This window comes from Cupressus sempervirens, chromosome 5, assembly GCF_028749045.1.
Source record: "Cupressus sempervirens isolate cs-2001-9-10 chromosome 5, ASM2874904v1, whole genome shotgun sequence".
Taxonomy (NCBI): domain Eukaryota; kingdom Viridiplantae; phylum Streptophyta; class Pinopsida; order Cupressales; family Cupressaceae; genus Cupressus; species Cupressus sempervirens.
The window spans coordinates 540,210,594-540,230,418 of record NC_143122.1 but is presented as its reverse complement, the minus strand read 5'-3'; the positions used below and the strand labels follow the sequence as shown (position 1 = coordinate 540,230,418).

Here is a 19,825-nt window from a genome sequence, read left to right as displayed (position 1 = left end):
CAGAATAGCATCATAGCCTTTTCTTTTTAATGGAATGACCACAAAATCCAATAGAAATGGTTGCGTACCAATTGTTACCGGTTGCGCTTTCAGAATTCCCAACGGTTTGATTCCATGTTGGTCTGCCGTGAGCAACTGAAATGCAGGTGGCCACAGCGTCGGCTTTCCCAACTTCTTCCAAGTATCCTCCGGTAAGACATTCACGCCGGACCCTCCGTCAACAATTGTCTCTGTCAAAACATTTCCCAAAATCCCCATCTCAACGACCGCCGGATGCCGTCCGGAGGTGAGTGCCAACAGCATTGGGTCTGTTGTCATTACTTCCCTACTATTCCTTCGTGTGTCCTCCGGTGCTTCCGAAAACGGTGTATGATTCAGAATAGCCGTCCGTAACTGGGGCATTGTGAGAAGGAGGTCACTTATCTTGACCGGTATCTCCGTTTGTAAGATCTGCCGTACAATGCTTTGTTCTGCGAAGTTCTTTGCCAAGGTGCTGGTGATGTCTTTCAACTGAGATGTTTCCGCCGACGATGCCTTTGCAATGTCCGCCTGCACTTCCCCCACTTTTCTCTTTTCCTCCGCTTGCCTCCGTGTAATTGCCAGAACCTCCTCTTCATCCGTGCCGACAGTGATCAAATTTACTCCAGCCTTTGGACACTTGGAATCTTCGTGATCGCCGGGTCCGCACCATCTGCATAATTTCGGTGTGTTTGCCACTATACAATCTCGCGCAAAATGACCCCACAAATTACACGCTCGACATTGAACGATCGGCCGTCCGTTTGCATCATATTGGGTTCGACTTCGGCCTCCATTATTATTGTTATTATTTGCATTGTTGTTATTTTGCCCTCTGCTATTATTCCTATACCCTCCGGATGTGGCACCATCAATGTTTGCATTTCCGTTATTGCCCGACGGGGAAGCCTGCTACGTAAGAAGCACCTGCGGAGATCCTCTTGTCTTCATGTTAAAAGGACAGTCCTTTGTCAAATGGCCCATGATCTGACAGATGTCGCAGAATTGGTTCTTCGGGCACGATCCCTTAGTATGACCGTTGGTCTTACATTCCGTGCACCACAGTTCACTGCCTTTTGGCTCCTTCTGCATGTTTTTAAATTCCTTCATCATGCGAACCATATCCTTCTGTAGGGCATGAACCTTCTTGCTGCTGCCTTCGTCGTCGATACTATCATCTCCGGCAGGCTCGTCATCATCAGAATCAGAGGAGCTAGTTTTCTTCTTCTTTGTCTTCTGCTCACTTTCAAGGTCCAGTGCTCTGTTATACGCGTCCACATATGATGACGGTGGCACAATTTTCATTTTCCTCCGCAACTTCGAGCGTAGGCCGTCCACAAACCACCTTTTCTGCAACCCATCCGCTGGCTTGCTTTCCATTTTGTTTATTAAGTCTTTCAATCTCCTGGCGTAGACACGGACAGTTTCGTGCTTCCCTTGCTTGGTATTGAAAATTTCTGCTACAATTTCATTATCATCCCGCAAGAGTTTAAATTCCACCAAAAACTCCTTTTTAATGTTATCCCATGTATCCAGCTTCTGTGGATCCATATCCGAAAACCAATCAATCGCGACACCCCGTAGGGTTGCCGGAAATTGCCTGGCCCATTCGTCGGCATCTGTGATTCCATTTGCCCGCCAAATCGTCTCACATGTCTTACAATGTCGGAGGGGGTCGGCTGTACCATCGCCTTCAAATTTTGGTAATTTTTCTTTGGGTCCCGCCATAATTCAGGAGGTCGGCACTCCCACACCGGCAGTCGGCACTCCCACACCGTCAGTCTGAACTCTCACACGGACAGACTAGAAAGTAACAGCAGAACAGTAGCATAATATTCGCAATATTAAGTGAATGATGATTTACAATGATCCTGGACGGGATATAAATACTACTGCCGAACCTTCCCGAAGGAGTCCGTCGGCCACAATTATCCTATCCGTTACAAACTATTTACTGCCGGACCGTCGGCTACGGAATACCGAAACACTGCCGGATCGTTGGCTACGAAATACCGAAACACCGCCGGACCGTCGGCTACAAAAACACTGCCGGACCGTCGGCTACAGGAACACCGCCGGACCGTCGGCTACAGAATGCAAAATACCGCCGGAACCATCCAGTCGGCTAACAGATATGATATGATATGATAGATTTTAATGACGTCCATGAGACTAAAGTAGCCTATGGGACCTACGCAATCACCCTCCTGAGATAGGAGCGAAACTAGTTAGTTGTAAAGTTTTGGTTAACTTGTCTCTCCTTCTCTAAAGTTTGATAATCAAATCCATTGTTCTCTTCACTTGATCTTCCTTGAATAGATAGTTGAAGTCCTTGTTCTGCAATATCTCTATGTAACCAGATTTGATGTCGTTATATGCCAGGCACTCCTTGACAAAGTGCTGCTCTGTCTCAACTATTCCGATATTACAGAACAAACACGTTCTGTCTACCCACTCTTCCTTTGGAACTTGCCATCTACCAGTTTCACATCGTAGCCGATGTGAACTAGTTCTAAGTTGTGCCATCAACATTTTTGTTTTCCAATTAATAGGTGCTCTTATGTAGGCCTTTTCATCATGACTAGAAGTGGGATTAAATTCTTTAATGTAATAAGATTTTTTCTGCCCTATGTGTCTTGTCCATAGAATATTGCTGAATTTTTGACTAACATACTTCTTTATTTCTTTAATGTTATCCGGGCAAGTTTGGATGTTGATATCCCATTTTCGCATCCATTTCTCGTTTTGCTTCATCCATGTGCTTTTCCGCCTAACAAGTTTTTCCTCTATGACCAGCTTGGGCTAGCAATGTGTTTCCAGACCTTGGGTTTTCTTTAAATAGCTTAGCATCCGGACCAATGTGACAGCTTCGGTTTCTGCTGGTTTTTATTTCCTTGACTCGATGTAGATCCCTTGTAAGGTTTCTTTGGAGGCTATAATATCGATGAGGGTGAATCTAAATCATAAGTTATCTTGATCGCGTCGTCCATAGTGTTTGGTTTAAGGACCTTAACCAAACCCCTAAATCTGTCTTGTAAACCTTCTGTGAATAGCATCACTTTCCGTTGTTCTAACATATCTGGCACCATAACTGATATACACTGAAACTCATCAATGAACTTATCTAAAGATCCACTATGGCGCAACTAAGCTAAATCCCTGTAATAGACTTCAACATCCTTCCTGTCAAAGCGGGTAATCAGCTTAGAGTTGAAAGTCTCATATGAAGTTATGAGGCCATGATTCTATGTGACTAATCCATGGTGCCACCAATCGTATGCAGCTCCCTCTAGGTGCATGGTCGCAAATCTAATGGCTTCCACTTCAGCCATGGGCTTAAGTGTCAAATAAGTATCCAACTTGTGAATCCAAGCTGTAGCGGATGTCTGACCACTACCATCAAAGGTGGGGAGAGTAAGCTTGTTCATAACATGTTTTAAATCCCTGTTAGGTGCTCTCGGTCTCTGATCTTGTTGCTGCCTATCAGCCTCTCTTTTGTGATTTAAATACTGAACGAAGGTCAAATTTTGTTTAACTGGATCCGGAAACAAATCCCACTCATCAAATGTTGTCTTAACATTATCTGGTAACAAATTTGGAGCTGCAGGTGGTACAACTTCTTCTTCTACATTAAAAACCAGTATCAAGGGTCTGTCTGTGTTAGGTGTGGCAGCTCTAGCTGCTCGAGGAGACCCAGCTCTACTACCACCTCCACTATGATGGCTAGGAGCCCTTCTGTGGATCGGAAGCAACTGCTGCATAGTACCTGCTAATTGTTGAAGAGCATTTGCAATGTTGTTCTGTCCATCTCTGATAGCCCGTAAAGTTTCTTGGACTTCCCTGTCTTGTTCATCTTCGTTATGTGCCATTTGATTGTTGTTTACTGGTTCAATGTAATGTCCCCTTTTTAGCATTCATAGCATGATGTTGTCGTTAGCCTATTTCCCCATGGTCCCGTAGGCTAACCAGGACATCAACAGGGCTTAGAGGCCATTTGGCCTAGATAGTTTCAGTTGCAGGTCTTTCTGAGGGGTTTTGAGGCAACTTTGGGCATACTTACTATTTATAGTAAGTCATCTTGGGCATGGGTGGACATTCATTGGCAGCAGTATGTCGATGGTAATTGTTTAAAATCGGCAAGAAGACTTGTTTATCATTGATAAGATTTGTTTTGCATTGATAAAGCTATTTTATAAAGTTAAATTTAAATATTTAACTTTATTAATACATAGACTATAGTTTGTGGGAAATATTTCAATTAAAAGAGTCCCTTTTATTTTATAACACATTGGAGACATAAGTTACATAAAGGGAGTTATGTTTTATCCCACATTGAGAAAATGAAGGATGGAGCTCTTGTGAGAACACTATAAAAGAAATGGAAGAGCTTCTTTTAAGCATGGTTGGAAATATGAAAGAAATTGGAGAATTTACTGGAGGTTATGTCTCAATAGTTTGAAGGACGAAATCCCTTCAAGCTGAAAATCTTGACGCCATTGAAAGATATGGTCTTGAGATTCAACAGGGTAGCAATCCGAAAAAGCAGAAACGAAAAAGTAGTCCGAAAAAGCGGAACCAAAAAAGCAGGCGGAAAAAGCGGAATCGAAAAAGCAAGCGCAAAAAGCAGAACTGAAAAAGCAGGCGAAAAAAGCGGAATCGAAAAAGCAAGCGGAAAAGTGGAACCGGAAAAGTAGTTCAAAAAAGTAAAGCAGAAGGGGCAGCATTGAAGGAAAATTATTACAGCCATCTACAACCAGGTTCCCTTGTTAGTATTGTTTTTTTAGGGTATTATAAGTTTCAGCTGTAAATGTGCATTATACCAGCATTGTCATTTTGGTAATCCATATAAATGCCAAAGTCTTGGCCATATTTCATGATCATTGTATTAGAAATTTGATTGCAATCAAAAAGATAATAGTTGTTGGTGTCATTTAAGCAATTCAATCTCATTATTTATCAGCTAGATAGTTTGCATACCAACTGTTTGCAAAAATGCCAGTTGGCTGTAGGTGTTCTTTTCTCATGCTTAGATCATAATATATGCATTGAATATTGTCAAAATTAGCACACTCATGTTAGGTCATTGTGTAGTTCATTGTAATCTTCTATCACTAGATTCTCATTGATGCAAATTGGAAAAAGTCATTTAAAGCAAGCTGAAATACTATATCAGTCATATGTCTCTTGTATGTGAATTGTTTGACAAAATTCTTTGAGCCTTCAATTAACATCTTTGAGAGCAGATTTGAGAAGGGTTATTACAGTGGTATTAGAGCTTGCTTGCAAAGTGTTTTATGAAATGTCAAACAACTGAAGTATAAAGATTTTTGGTGTTTGAAGAAGTTATAACCTATTGGGGTCATTACAGTGGTATCAGAGCTATAAATCCTGCCATCCTGTGGAGGTCTTATAGGGAATTTGGATTAGCCAGAGAGAGAAAAATGTTTGACAAAATTAATGTTGGTCCAGATCAGGGAAAGGAAAGATTCTTACAATTATTAGACACCTTAGCACAGGGACAGCGATCAGCAGAGCAAAGAGCACAGGAACAGAGTCAGAGATTTGAGCTTATGATGCAGGTGATGGCTCGTCAAATGGGGTTGAATGCTAATGTGGTTGGAGGAAATAATCAGAATGGTAATAATCAGGATGGGGCACATAATGGAGGCGAACAAGTTGAGAACAATTTCGGTCATGCACCCCAGCAAACTAGGACAGTGAGTTCGAGGCCCATGGTTCCAACATTTCCTCCTACAGCTCCAGAACAGCCCGTACCAGAGCCCCAGATCATTGATATACAGGACCAGCCGAGGAGAGATTGGGAAGCCAGAGGTCCAGATTTTATAGCTGCAATTACCTTTAGGGAGTATATAGATGTGCAGATGAAGCATATGCCACGTAGACATGACAAGAACCAGAGCTATGAGCTACGGAAGAAAGTAGGGAAACTTTAGTTACCATATTATGATGGCTCGGGGAAGTCTACAACAAGAGCTTGGGTTCAAAAGCTTGACACATATTTTCAAATGAACCCTATGCCTAAGGAAGAAGCTATTAAGTATGCAGCAATTCACCTGGATGGGTTAGCACACAAGTGGTGGCATCATGGTATGGTCACTATGGGTCATGCACACATTACCTCCTATGTGGAGTTTAAGGAGAGACTGATTGAACGTTTTGATAGGCCTAAGGATCGTACCTTCCCTATGACAGGCATACATTTGTATGAGGAGTTTAATAGACATGCTGATTCAATACAAGGAGACATTAGCACATCTTCAGGTAATGGTTTATTTGCATCATCTTCATAGGTAGAAGGGGTTACAGACATTGTGCAGGTTGAGCCAAAAGGTGATATCACAGGCACACCGGATTGTGCGATTGACACAGATAGTGATTCCAGTACAGCTGGGCTAGATGAAGTTACAGCAGTTGAGGATACTATCATGTTTGAGGATAGTACAGTTGATCAGAAAGTGAGCATTCAGGACTTTGCAGAAAATGAGTATCAAGCACAGTTGGATGCTTCTTCACATGAGATAGAGGAGAGACAGAAAGGAGTCACAACAGGTTCTTCTTGTGACGACTTACAACAGATCAAGGAAGATGCAGTGAAGAAGGAGGAGGAGGTTGACTGGCTTTTTCATGAGCTGGAGGATACTCGAAATTCCTTGGTGTGTACTCGGTTGGCTCTCCAGGATTCTGAGAGACACGTGGACGAGCTTTGTCTTGAGGTGATTTCAGTTCGAGAGTTAGCGCGTATAGCAGGGACTCATTTTTCTTTTATATTGGAGTCACATGATGATGATATGAGTATGTCTAGCATTCACTCTCCGGATTCAAAGATTGTAGACAGGTGCGTGAAGTTAGTTGGTATTGTTCACATTACTCAGGTGAGAAGTTTACTTGAATTGCCAGCTGGTTTCCGTTCATGGATTAGATGTTGGGATCCTTATCTTAGTACTTGGGATCGTTTTGACCAGATATATCTATCATTCCTTGGTAGTAGTATCTATTGCACCATCATGGACTTGATTAGTAGTTTGCCAGGTGTAGTTCTCATCCATGTCAGCAACTTGTTTGATGCTGGATTTAGTTTTTATACACCTGTGTTGGGCATTGTTCATATATCCAGTCGACCATTCTTGTTGGAATGGGTTGATGATCTCTTAGATATGATAGAGTCTACAGAAGAGTCCTAGGATCTGAGTATTACAGATGATAGCTATTCCGAGGTTACTCCTTTGGACAGTGTACCAGGGATAGAGTATAGAAGTTCGACCAGTCGGCACAATCATGTGTCTAGTCAGCTGAGAGTTGGCAAGCGAGACATTTCTATCACTTGCGAGCATTTCGATGCTGCTCGTCAGTTGTTAGCAATTTATGGATGGGGTTCTCCTACTAGTGATGAGCAAGGAGGCAATTATCTTTCCTTGACAGAGATCCACTCTTTATGGGAGGCTATCTGGATTCTGAGACAAAATTATATGCAATTGGTAGCTGACAGAGATTATCTTATGGAGTGGGGGAGTACAACATACGATGCATTATTGGCCAAGGAAGATGAGGTGAGTGAGCTTACTCAGCAGCTCGAGGTGACTTCTGAGATTCTTGAGAGTACACAGTTGGCTTTCGAGGATTCACAGTTTCATTTGGCTAAGGTGACCATGGAGTTAGAACGACTTCAGCCTTTACCAGATTCTGTACAATCACGGACTGTGGTGTCTAGTGATCTGCGGACGTCCATGGTCGAGGTTGATAGAGGTAGTGGAGATGAGGATACATCTGTCCACGACACTACTATTGGCATATTTGGTCCATTTCCACTGGAGGCAGGTTCAACTGAGTTGGGCGCTGCAGCTGAGCATTGTGATATGTTTGACTTGGAGGGCACAGAGACTAGTGATGTTGTTGTTGATTCTGCACTCTTGGCTATATCATCCTCTGACTTAGCTGATGATTAGTCACAGTTGGTCATATCACGTCTGCAAGATGAGTCTTTGACTGAGATTGGTTCTTTTTACCGACATTATACTAAAGGATATGTTCATCGATTTGCTTTTGATCCATGTGTTGAGGAGTTGATGGCAGACAGGTTTGGACTGGGCTCTCATTTTTGCTATCTACCGTGTAATGACTATTCACCATCAGCAGTGCATGGGTGTTATGGTTATGAGACAGTGGCCGGTAATCTGCAGAGTTATCTTAACTGCAGCAGATGTACAATGTGTGGATTCTCTGTATTTGGTGCAGTTTCATGTGAGAGTGGTCACTATTGTAGCAGAGTTGGAGTGTGCATTCCACATAACACGGTGGGTTGTGTGGATGGTGTTTATTATGTTGACAGTTTGGGTGATCTACTCTACTTGGGGTCTAATATTTTGAGAGTTTGTGCCTCATGGGTTCCTGACTGTGGCAGTAGTGGATTTGGAGTTCAATTGCACCGTGATTCACGATTCATTCATGAATTCCTCTTGGTTAATTTTCACAGGTTGTTGCAGGAGCCTATGTTGACTGACAGCACTATAGTTGATGACTACATTTGGGATCCAGGTGGATTGATTGGGTTGTTGTTCGACCATTGCTTGGGGATAAGCAATTTTGGGAAGGGCGGACTGTAATGTCCCCTTTTTAGTATTCATAGCATGATGTTGTCGTTAGCCTATTTCCCCACGGTCCCGTAGGCTAACCAGGACATCAAAAGGGCTTAGAGGCCATTTGGCCTAGATAGTTTCAGTTGCAAGTCTTTCTGAGGGGTTTTGAGGCAACTTTGGGCATACTTACTATTTATAGTAAGTCATCTTGGGCATGGGTGGACATCCAGTGGCAGCGGTATGTCGATGGTAATTGTTTAAAATCGGCAAGAAGACTTGTTTATCATTGATAAGATTTGTTTTGCATTGATAAAGCTATTTTATAAAGTTAAATTTAAATATTTAACTTTATTAATACATAGACTATAGTTTGTGGGAAATATTTAAATTAAAAGAGTCCCTTTTATTTTATAACACATTGGAGACATAAGTTACATAAAGGGAGTTATGTTTTATCCCACATTGAGAAAACAAAGAATGGAGCTCTTGTGAGAACACTATAAAAGAAATGGAAGAGCTTCTTTTAAGCATGGTTGGAAATATCAAAGAAATTGGAGAATTTTCTGGAGGTTATGTCTCAATAGTTTGAAGGACGAAATCCCTTTAAGCTGAAAATCTTGACACCATTGAAAGATATGGTCTTGAGATTCAACAGGGTAGCAATCCAAAAAAGCAGAAACAAAAAAGCAGTCCGAAAAAGCGGAACTGAAAAAGCAGACGGAAAAAGCGGAATCGAAAAAGCAAGCGGAAAAAGTGGAACTGAAAAAGCAGGCAAAAAAAGCGGAATCGAAAAAGCAAGTGGAAAAGCGGAACCGAAAAAGCAGGCCGAAAAAGCAGTTCGAAAAAGCAAAGCAGAAGGGGCAGCATTGAAGGAAAATTATTACAGCCATCTACAACCAGGTTCCCTTGTTAGTATTGTTTTTTTAGGGTATTATAAGTTTCAGCTGTAAGTGTGCATTATACCAGCATTGTCATTTTGGTAATCCATGTAAATGCCAAAGTCTTGGCCATATTTCATGATCATTGTATTAGAAATTTGATTGCAATCAAAAAGATAATAGTTGCTGGTGTCATTTAAGCAATTCAATCTCATTATTTATCAGCTAGATAGTTTGCATACCAACTGTTTGCAAAAATGCCAGTTGGCTGTAGGTGTTCTTTTCTCATGCTTAGATCATAATATATGCACTAAATATTGTCAAAATTAGCACACTCATGTTAGGTCATTGTGTAGTTCATTGTAATCTTCTATCACTAGATTCTCATTGATGCAAATTGGAAAAAGTCATTTAAAGCAAGCTGAAATACTATATCAGTCATATGTCTCTTGCATGTGAATTGTTTGAGAAAATTCTTTGAGCCTTCAATCAGCATCTTTGAGAGCAGATTTGAGAAGGGTTATTACAGTGGTATTAGAGCTTGCTTGCAAAGTGTTTTACGAAATGTCAAACAACTAAAGTATAAAGATTTTTGGTGTTTGAAGAAGTTATAACCTATTGGGGTCATTACATTCAACCAGTCCCAAATGATCAACCTGTTGAGTAATATCAGCTTGTTCACCTGTTTCCAAAGTTATTTCCTCATCAACAGAAAAACTATCTTCAATGTCAATATGTACTGAGGAGTCTTCTTGTTTCGGCTATAGGTGACTGAATTTATGGTGTCTTCTACTCATTTCTAGCTGTCCTTTTAGGGTGATAATGGTCTACAAAAAAATTATTGTTTCCCACAAGATGGTAGGTCTTGTGGATCTGATACCACTATAATATTCTAAAACAATTTTTTAATCAACAGGTGACTAAATAGCTGAGATATAATTTTTGTCAAACAGTTCACAAACCTTTTGAGACAATCTTAATACCACTGTACAGATAATTTATTGATTCTAAGCATAAAAAGAATTCCAAGCTATCCTAATGTATTTCATAACCGTTTATAAAGAACTCAATTTCTCACATTTGAATTAGCCATACCAGTAGAGTTCATTGTTTACTGAAGCAAGATTATGAAATCTGATAGCAGTAAACCCAACTCAAACACTGTTTACCGTTGGGGTAAAATAAATCAATGCATACAGATAATGGAAACACGAACACGAAGAACAGTACTCCTTTTATTATAATCGCATATGCCAGACATTACATTATGCTTCATAAGATGAATGATGATTTACAATGATCCCAGATGGGATATAAATACTATCCGCTGAACCTTCCCGAAGGAGTTCGTTGGCCACAAACATTATGTCCGCTACAAACTATTTACCCGTCGGCTACAAAATACAGAAACATCGATGTCAATCACCCCGTCAGCTATAGAAACACCGACGTCAATCATCCCGTCGGCTATAGAAACATCGACGACAATCATCCTGTCGGCTACAGAAACACTGACGACAATCATCCTGTCGGCTACAGAAACACTGACGACAATCATCCCGTCGGCTACAGAAACACCAATGACAATCCAGTCAACTAACACAATTTCTATCAACGACAAACACATTCATTCTAAGTCTACGAACTTGGCATCATTAAATGAGTCCTTCATGACCAAACATAAATAAAATCCATACAAGCGCTAGGAACAACAGTTAGCGATTTTAATCACCCACGTAACAATATGTAAATACAATATGGTGGTGGAAACAGAACCGTGTAGTTGCAGAAGTGTCTTTGGGTGCCCACGTTGACTCACAGGTTCGGTCTGTTACGGGGGCTAACTCCCATCCACATGTTGATGGTGCTGAGTCCAATCACGTCGTAGGAAAAAGGAAGTCGCAACTGGCCCAAGTGTGGAATTTGTTGCCGTCTAAAATTTCGACTACCAGTGGTTATTGCCAGGTCACCGTTCCAACCTCGACTAGTATCACTTCACCCAACCACGCTCCATTCACGTTGACTGCACCTCCAACTAGGATTCCCGACCACAGCTAAACTCTCTGCTTTCCCTTGTGGATATTACGCATCCCACTGCCAACGTATATTCTTGCGTGTGATGTTGGGTCGAAATTACTTCCCTGGACTCTGTCAATATAATGGGACCTTCAGACTATGATAGTTCATGATCTTTCAAAACGTAGTTCCTAAATTTCTCTGCCATATTCCCATTCACCTGTCTAGAAATTTGACTCTTTTTCCTTTATCGTAGACCAACACTAGCATTCACTTCATAAATAAACAAGTACTTACTCCAAATTGCTGATTTCTGCCCTCTACCAATGCAATACTGAAAGAAGGAAGATTGGGGTGACGTCCAACTCCCTTAGAATCACCAAACTTGAGGGGTTTCGTCCTCACAGTCCCAAAACCAGTCACATTAAAGCAACTAGAATATGAATGTGTATAGATTTCATAAACTCTTTGGTGCGTGTTTTCTAATCCCAATACAAGCTCTCATTTATAAACTCGAAGTGAGGGAAAACACAAGGAGCAAGGAATGTGGGATTAAAACTTCATTTTCGTCCTGTAGTCACTTAAAGCCACTTTATAAAGTAAATAGCTTTATAATATAAAAATGACTTAATTCCACACACTTTAATAAAGTTCTGAAGTAAATAAAATTAAACTTCCATTGTGACTGGTAGGCATCCTGTTAGATAACATTGTTAATCTATTCGAATGTGGAGATAGATTAAACCGGCGCCCAAAATACTACTGCTAAGAAGGGGACATGACATACTGTTACCTCTTTTGTCTTTTTGTGTGAAGGAGACAAAAATGGTTAGGTCATTTTCTTGGACTCCTCCATTCAACTTCCTGAGGGCTTGCTTGGTACAACTGTACGGTATACTTCTCGATATTACACTTTCCTTCGCTTTACACTTTCCTTCAAATTTCGTGATCTTAATATGCATGTACTATATCCAATCTTTATACCTTGAAGCCGTACGACCCTCTTTTCTTCTTTCCAGCCATGTCTTCCTTGTTTGGTCTCTAGTTTTGTTCTTCTAGCCGTACAGTATTCACAGTACAGTAGTGTCTGCAGGTGTAATAGACAGTCATACGTGTGCTTTCTTATGCCTCTCTCTCAGCCCACTCCTTTTATGCGAGTTTTGTCGTATGACCTTTCAATTATAGTCATTGTACGGTGTACTCATTATTTACTTGTAATGGTCTTTTGGCTGGCCATACGATATCTCCTATATGTTGTCCTCCCCTAATGCTGTACGGTGGTCACTTCTTTTCAATGCCAGTTTGATTACTTTTCCAGACATAAGGCGTACGAAATATTTCTTACTCCTTGAACTGGCCGTACGGTGTGAAAGGATACTAGGAACTCTTTCCTGTGATGTCCATGCGGTGACTCATCCTTTTGTTTGCTGTCGTACGGTACACTTTCTCTTCCATGACCGTATGTTCCAACTTTTGTGCACTTATATCTTGTCTTAGCTGGCCATACGGGGTCTTTTTTGTTTTTTGGACCGTATGGCCAATGGTACCATACGATATGTCTCTTTGCTTGCTATCTGCACGTTGTCTTCCCCTAAGGCCGTATGATTGACTTCTTATGTTTTCCTTGTTACTACTTCCTTGTTGCCATACGGTGTTGTCTATTTGCCCAACGGTAGCCTCTTGCTACCGTACGGTAATAACTTGGCTGTGTCCGTACAGTATGGTGGTGATCAACAACTTCCCCTCTGAGCTAGATACCACTCATGATAACTTGCAAGTCCTGCAAGTTATCTTAATTTTTTTAGCTACGGTGCATGGCATCCGACTCTATCAAACCTCATTCTTTCATTTTTCAACACAAAATCTCTGGAAATAGAAATTGTAGAAAAAGAAAAAAGAAAAAATTAATGCCGAATGAGAAATGTTAGTCTTCTAATCTAGTTTGGCTAGTATTTGCCCATGTGAAACACTTATACGTGTGCTGCTGTGATCATTGTATACATTAGCTCTATGGCTGCATGGCCATTGGGAAAACTGTTCATGCAAAAGAAGAATCAAAATTAGAAGTTTTATAAATTTCCACCAACCATACTTGCATGTTGCATGGCTCACTTCTTTTATCTAGTGCAGGTTGAATTAGAACCACTATGTTAGCAAACTATTGTCTTTAGGTTTCACAGACCCTAAAGGAAAATATTAAAAACCCAAGAAGCTTGTCTACATTGTTTGTGGTTAAAAAACCTAATTGAAATCATGTTTTAACTTTATTGGGCACTCTAGTTTTATGCTTGTCACGAGTTGCAATAGATTTTAGGCATGTTGTGATGATATTTTTGACTCAAAACATGGAAATGTTTATAAAATTCACGGCGGAGTTTTGTTGCCAGTTATTCAGCAGCCAATACGACTCATGATGACTTGCAAGTCCTGCAAGCTATCTTAATTTTGTTTTGCTACGGTGCATGGCACCTAATTCTCTCAAACCTCATTCTTCCATTTTTCAACACAAAATCTTTGGAAATAGAAATTGTAGAAAAAGAAACAAGTAAAATATAATGCTGAATGAGAAATGTCAGTCTTCTAATCTAGTTTGGCTAGTATTTGCCCACATGAAACAATTATACATGTACTGATGTGATCATTGTATACATTACCTCTATTGCTGCATGGCTGTTGGGAAATTTGTTCGTGCAAAAGAAGAAAATGAATTAGAAGTTAAATAAATTTCCACTGACCATTCTTGCATGTCACATGGTTCACTTCTTTTATCTAGTGCAGGTTGAATTAGAACCACTAAGTTCCAATCAGACAAGAAATTGTCATATTGAGGAGTCTCTTATATCATCTAGGTCCATTTCATTATTCAGTTCAATGAGTTTCAGTTAGTCTAAGTCAACTTTCTCACCTTTCTTTAATGATCCCTACAGGCAGTAAATTCCAGTTGCATTTTATGAATAAATTCATGTTTCATGTTTGTCCAGGTTGTAATCATGGTTGAAGGAACAGCTAGTCTTGATTTCATTCTACCTGTAATAATGGCAGTAGTTGTGTCAAATTGGGTTGCTCATCACATTCATCAGCATGGTGCATATGAAGCTGATCTACAGCAGCTAGGTATGACTCATCTTAAAGGCGTCAAATTAAATTTTAAAATATTTCATATGGCTTATGATTGTTACTTCTAATAGGGTTTATATTTTGATGCCATTAGGACATGTTCATTTTCTTCAAAGTGAGCCACCCCGTGAGCTGATTCCTTTAAGTGCATTCAATATTATGTCATCGCCTGTGGTTGGATTTGAAGAGGTAAAGGACATGTCATCTAATAAGTCCCTTAAATCCATTAATTTTATTAGTAACATCAATAAATTATAAACTAGAAATGTCATGTGACAATCTCTATATCAATAAATTATAAATTATATACTAAGTTCATATCTAGGGATTGGAGTTGAAGTGCAATAATTGTACCTCAATGTGCTCATATGTATGTTGGAATACCACAAACTTCAATGTATTTATCAAATGAAACTCTACAATTAATGAAACAACCCCATATATTTGTTTATAGCAGCCATCTTAACAGCATAAATACATTTGAAGAAATATATCAAATCATAGAACATAAAAGATAAAGATGCACACCATATGACATCAGTATTTCACTGCAAAAACCCTAAAGGGTGAAAAACCACTATGAAAGATAATTTTACTAGGCCTCACTGGTGACCTCGTTGGTTACAATTTAGGAGCACCAATTCCAAGCCTCACTAGTAATACGAAGTCTCGCACTACATTTAGGGCACCAGCCTTAGGAGCACCAAACATTTACAAGTTTAGGAGCACCAACACCCCCTACAAAATCTCCAAAGAATATTAATTTAGAGGGTTACTTTGTTTCTATACAAATGATTCATTGCAAACTAAGCATTCTGATGTCTGAAATAAATCTGCAACAATAACTCAGAATAATTACTGGGTACCGCAAACTTCAAACTATCTCAATAACTCAGAATAATTACTGGGTACCGCAAACTTCAAACTATCTACCAACATAATACCTTTCAGAATGCTACCAACACACATACAATGACTTTCCAATCTGTCCTGGCTTTATACAAAAATATTTATGCTTCTTTTGTTCAGACATTCCCCTCACATAAAAAATCATCTGTTATAACTCTCAACTGCAACCAAACTCAACCTTTATAGGGGAAGGTATCTCAACATACATTCAATTGCTCGTTATTGGTTTTGTCTGCATGTTATGATGGCATTTTCTTCTTCAGAAATTCATCACTGTTAAATCTGCAGTCAATGTGTCTGTACAGTTTTTTATATCATCATGGCAGCATTGTTTTCTGATTTTCTCCTTACTTCTAGTCCATATCTCAGTGTAGCATAATGTGTGCTGTGCTCTGTCTTTAATCTGCAAACCTACGAATTGATTTCTTTCTTCTTCCCTAATATATCCTTGCAGATGTTCTTTTTTGTTTTTTGCCTTCACAGCAACGGCAGATACATACAGTCAATACTGCAACCATTAATACATTCTCTCACAAAAGCAGTTGACCTCTTTGCAGAGAACAGCAGAAATCGTTCTTTGAAATCACTGAATACAGATCTCTGTTGCAACATATACACTCATTTCATGCTTCAAGCATTTTCTGATAAACCCTCAGTACTTTTTACAGCATATTCAATCTGCCTTTCATTCTATCTACCTGTTGTCTGTATTTTTTTAATCCTTTGCATTCATCAACTTATCAGGAGTAATCTGCCTTATCTATAATCAAATTGACTACTATCTATTCAACTTCTGGATAAAGCAATTAATAGTTGAAAAATGTGGAAATAATCAGCAATTGTCAACTCAACTTCTGTTGAGAACAGTGAGTCATTGAGATTTGAAAGTAATCAATAGCTGTCCATTCATCTTCCGTTCAGTCATTGGAAAACACATTGTGTGGAAAACATTGTGTTTTGAACAGCAAACACATATTGAAAAAACTCCAGAAAATATCTCAGCGATGCACTCATGTCTTGCCAATAAACCACCATGTCACGTTTTCAACAGAAAACACATTGTGTGGAAAACACATCGAGTTTACAACACCAGTGACAACCATCCAATGATCATGACTTTCCATCGCAAACTTGTTGATGTCAAACACTTCAACCTCAATTGACTCAAATCCTCAATAGCATCATCTTTGCATCCTGTCACCATGTTGCCATGAGCAGCATTGGAATATACAAGTTACTAACATTGTCCAAGACCTGAACACCCTGATGGGGTGGTAACTAAATTTCAAATAACTTTTACTCTCATGTATATATTTGGAGCCATATTCAGGTGCATCTAAAATGAAAATAGAGTATAGCCTACTTATGGCAGTAGCCATTCCTATATTATTCTTTCTTCTTTCTTTGGGGGTAGTGTGCTTCAAATGTAACTAAAATGAAAATGGGATGTTCTTTGGATTCCCTTCAACATTTTTCCAAGTTACTGAAATGCATGGCTGTTTCTGTGCTTTTGTAGATAGTTCCAGTTACAGATGTTCTTAAGGTTCTACGTAGCACAAGACACAATGGATTTCCTGTTTTCAAAAGTTCTTATCTCCATTCTGATGATGCTCAAGGGAAAATGGTTGGCCTTATTCTAAGGCATCAACTATTATTACTGCTTGAGCAGCATGCTTTTGTTGAAGTGGACCTGTCAGCAGTCAAAGACTCTGACAAGTGGCAATATCCATATTTTGGAAGTATGGATGCCAAACAGCTACAAGTTCTGGAAAGTGCAATGCGAGCATATCACTTTTGCCACCATCCTCATCGTCGAGACTTGACCTCTCGACCTGAGGCTGTAGATGAAATTGAATTAGATGGTATTCTAGATTCACAAATAGAATATTCTGATGGGGCCATTAAAGGAGGCACCACTATAATAGACACAGCAGAAAGACCAAGAAAGATCTTAGTGCTGGATTTGAGGCCATTTATGAACAGAGTACCCTTAACTGTAAGTGTTTTAAAGCAAGACAGTACAATAGTGTGATCTAGTTCTTCTTTCATAATTGAGCTGGCCTAAGATCATTCAATTGTTTCAGGTACGTGGTGAATGCTCAGCACAGAGGGTGTATGTAATATTCCGAACACTTGGTCTTCGACACCTTTGTGTGACTGACTCAAATAGCAGGTAGCTGTTGGACATATTTGTATTCTCTATTAGTGATATTTAGTTACCTCCGAAAATTGCATGAGTCAGGCAATGCTTTTGTTTATAAATTTTTTTTGAAATTTATTGCAGGGTGGTTGGTATGATTACCAGAAAAGATCTTGGCTTAGCTTCCAGAAAGTTTACTGTCTCCACTTCTAGATGGAGTACCACTCTTTTGCGGTGGGACTCTGACCCATCCCTGGATGAAAGGACTTCGAGAGATGTCTTGTATTCATTGCCTTGATATTATTTATCTCCTTTAGTATCCACATTCAACAGCATAACATGCATCAGATGTTAGATACGATAGAACCATACATATTTTATGAGCACAATACATGTTTGATTGTTGCATAAATACTGTTATCACAAACTAGTTTTGTAAAGAGGTGAAGTGGATCTTGTGTATTGGTGTTATGTTTGTACAGAAGTTAGAAACACCCAAACAGTAATCTTTTTCAGTAAACTGTACTGTTTAGATAATGCATAATGATAAGAGAGAAATCATTTTGTAAGGAGCCAATGCATGAGGTCAGCTGTTATGACTTGCATCTGCAATACATCAACCTTTTGAAGATTCAACCTTGTGGTTGAAATATTTGTGTAATGCTGAAAATTGGCATTGCTTTTCTGTTTTTGCTTCTTCAGTTTTGGAATTTATAATGGTATTCTATTATGAATAGCCCTTTTAAAGTAATGTATTAATGGCCCAAATAGTAGTGTGATTATATGTTTTGTATGGTGGCTAGATACTTTTGGATGAGATTAAAGGAACAAAGCTGGATATTTGAAAATAGATTGGAGTTATATCCAAGTTACCATCATGTAGGCTGCAATTTATTTGACAGGGATGAATATTCAACTAAAAAATACTATATCTGCAATCGTATTTTCATGCATGCAGATTGTGCAGCTGTGTGTGCAAAGTGCTTGTTTCTGAAAGCTTGCACATAATAGACTTTTGCACTGTATAAATACCCAACTACAAAAATGTCATTTTTTTACTACATATCCTTCAGTTAAAACACATCCAAGCATTCTCCACTCTTAAATCAGTGTATAAATTCTGTATTTTGTAAAACATTAAAAATTAAAAATTACTCATTGATTTTTGCAGAGTAGAATGTGGAGCTCATTTGGTGCAATGGCATTCTGGTGATTGACTCAGCAGCCATTAAATAGACACATAGAGCACATAAATGAGGAAGAAACAAATGGAAGACCAAATGAAATTGGAGAAGAAAGTAGGAAAAATACAAGGCGCAGCAATATGTGGATACAGATTGTGCTATGCTACCCAACCCTAGAGATATATGTCCTAGGACTCTACATCTAGGACTAAAATCTAATATCTACCCAGAAATCAACAAGATATCAAACAATGGATTCAGACTCCAAAAATGACCATAGCTCCACATTATATGGCAGCTGGCTTATCCTACTTAACCTTCCATGTACAATGTGTTCACCGTATGGGGTAAAAAGATTAATGCATACAGACAATAAATAGAAACAGCAGTACTCCTTTTCTTATTTGCATATGCCAAAGAGATTACATGCTTCCAATGATTACAATGATCTTGGATGGTGTATATATACTTCCCGAGGAACCTTCTCGAAGGGGTCTATTGGCTACATAACAATTACCGAAGGTCCCGTCGGCTACATAATAAGAACCTTCCCGAAGGGGCTTGTCGGCTACATAACAATAACCTTCCCGAAGGGGCCCGTCGGCTACATAACAATTACCAACGACATCAACTTGTCGGCTACACAATATCTATTGATGACACAATGGATGCTAGACAGTAAAATATAAATGTTCAGTCAGAAGTTGTTTGGCAATATCCAATTATTCCTTAATAAATTCAGATTATCATTTTTCAGCTCTAGAATTGACACGCTATTAGAAGATCTAATTGCATTCTTTGATAGCTACATTTCGATGGAATGGTCAATTCACTAGTATAAGATGTTGGCTGGTTATGGTGAGGTATGTATGCATGAAATAGATTGTGTAAATGTATGATTAGTTTGAAGAGCCCACAATTATACTAAGAGGGGGGATGAATTAGTATAAAAACAACTTTGCCAATTTA

General features: G+C 39.3%; 1 protein-coding gene across 2 annotated transcripts in view; it reads left to right on the top strand.

Moving 5' to 3' along the window:
- Positions 1–18,440, top strand: part of LOC149557076 (uncharacterized) — a 191,691-nt gene extending 173,251 nt beyond the window's left edge. The window contains exons 18-22 of one of the 2 annotated variants that reach the window (XM_089831758.1): positions 14,488–14,620; positions 14,718–14,812; positions 17,049–17,528; positions 17,617–17,705; positions 17,817–18,440. In XM_089831758.1, the coding sequence (XP_089687884.1) occupies positions 14,488–14,620; positions 14,718–14,812; positions 17,049–17,528; positions 17,617–17,705; positions 17,817–17,970 (951 nt within the window). In that variant the 3' untranslated portion in view covers positions 17,971–18,440. The remainder of the gene's footprint in view (positions 1–14,487; positions 14,621–14,717; positions 14,813–17,048; positions 17,529–17,616; positions 17,706–17,816) is intronic. The other variant, XM_089831759.1, reaches the window with a different exon arrangement.
- The last annotated feature ends 1,385 nt before the right edge of the window (positions 18,441–19,825 follow it).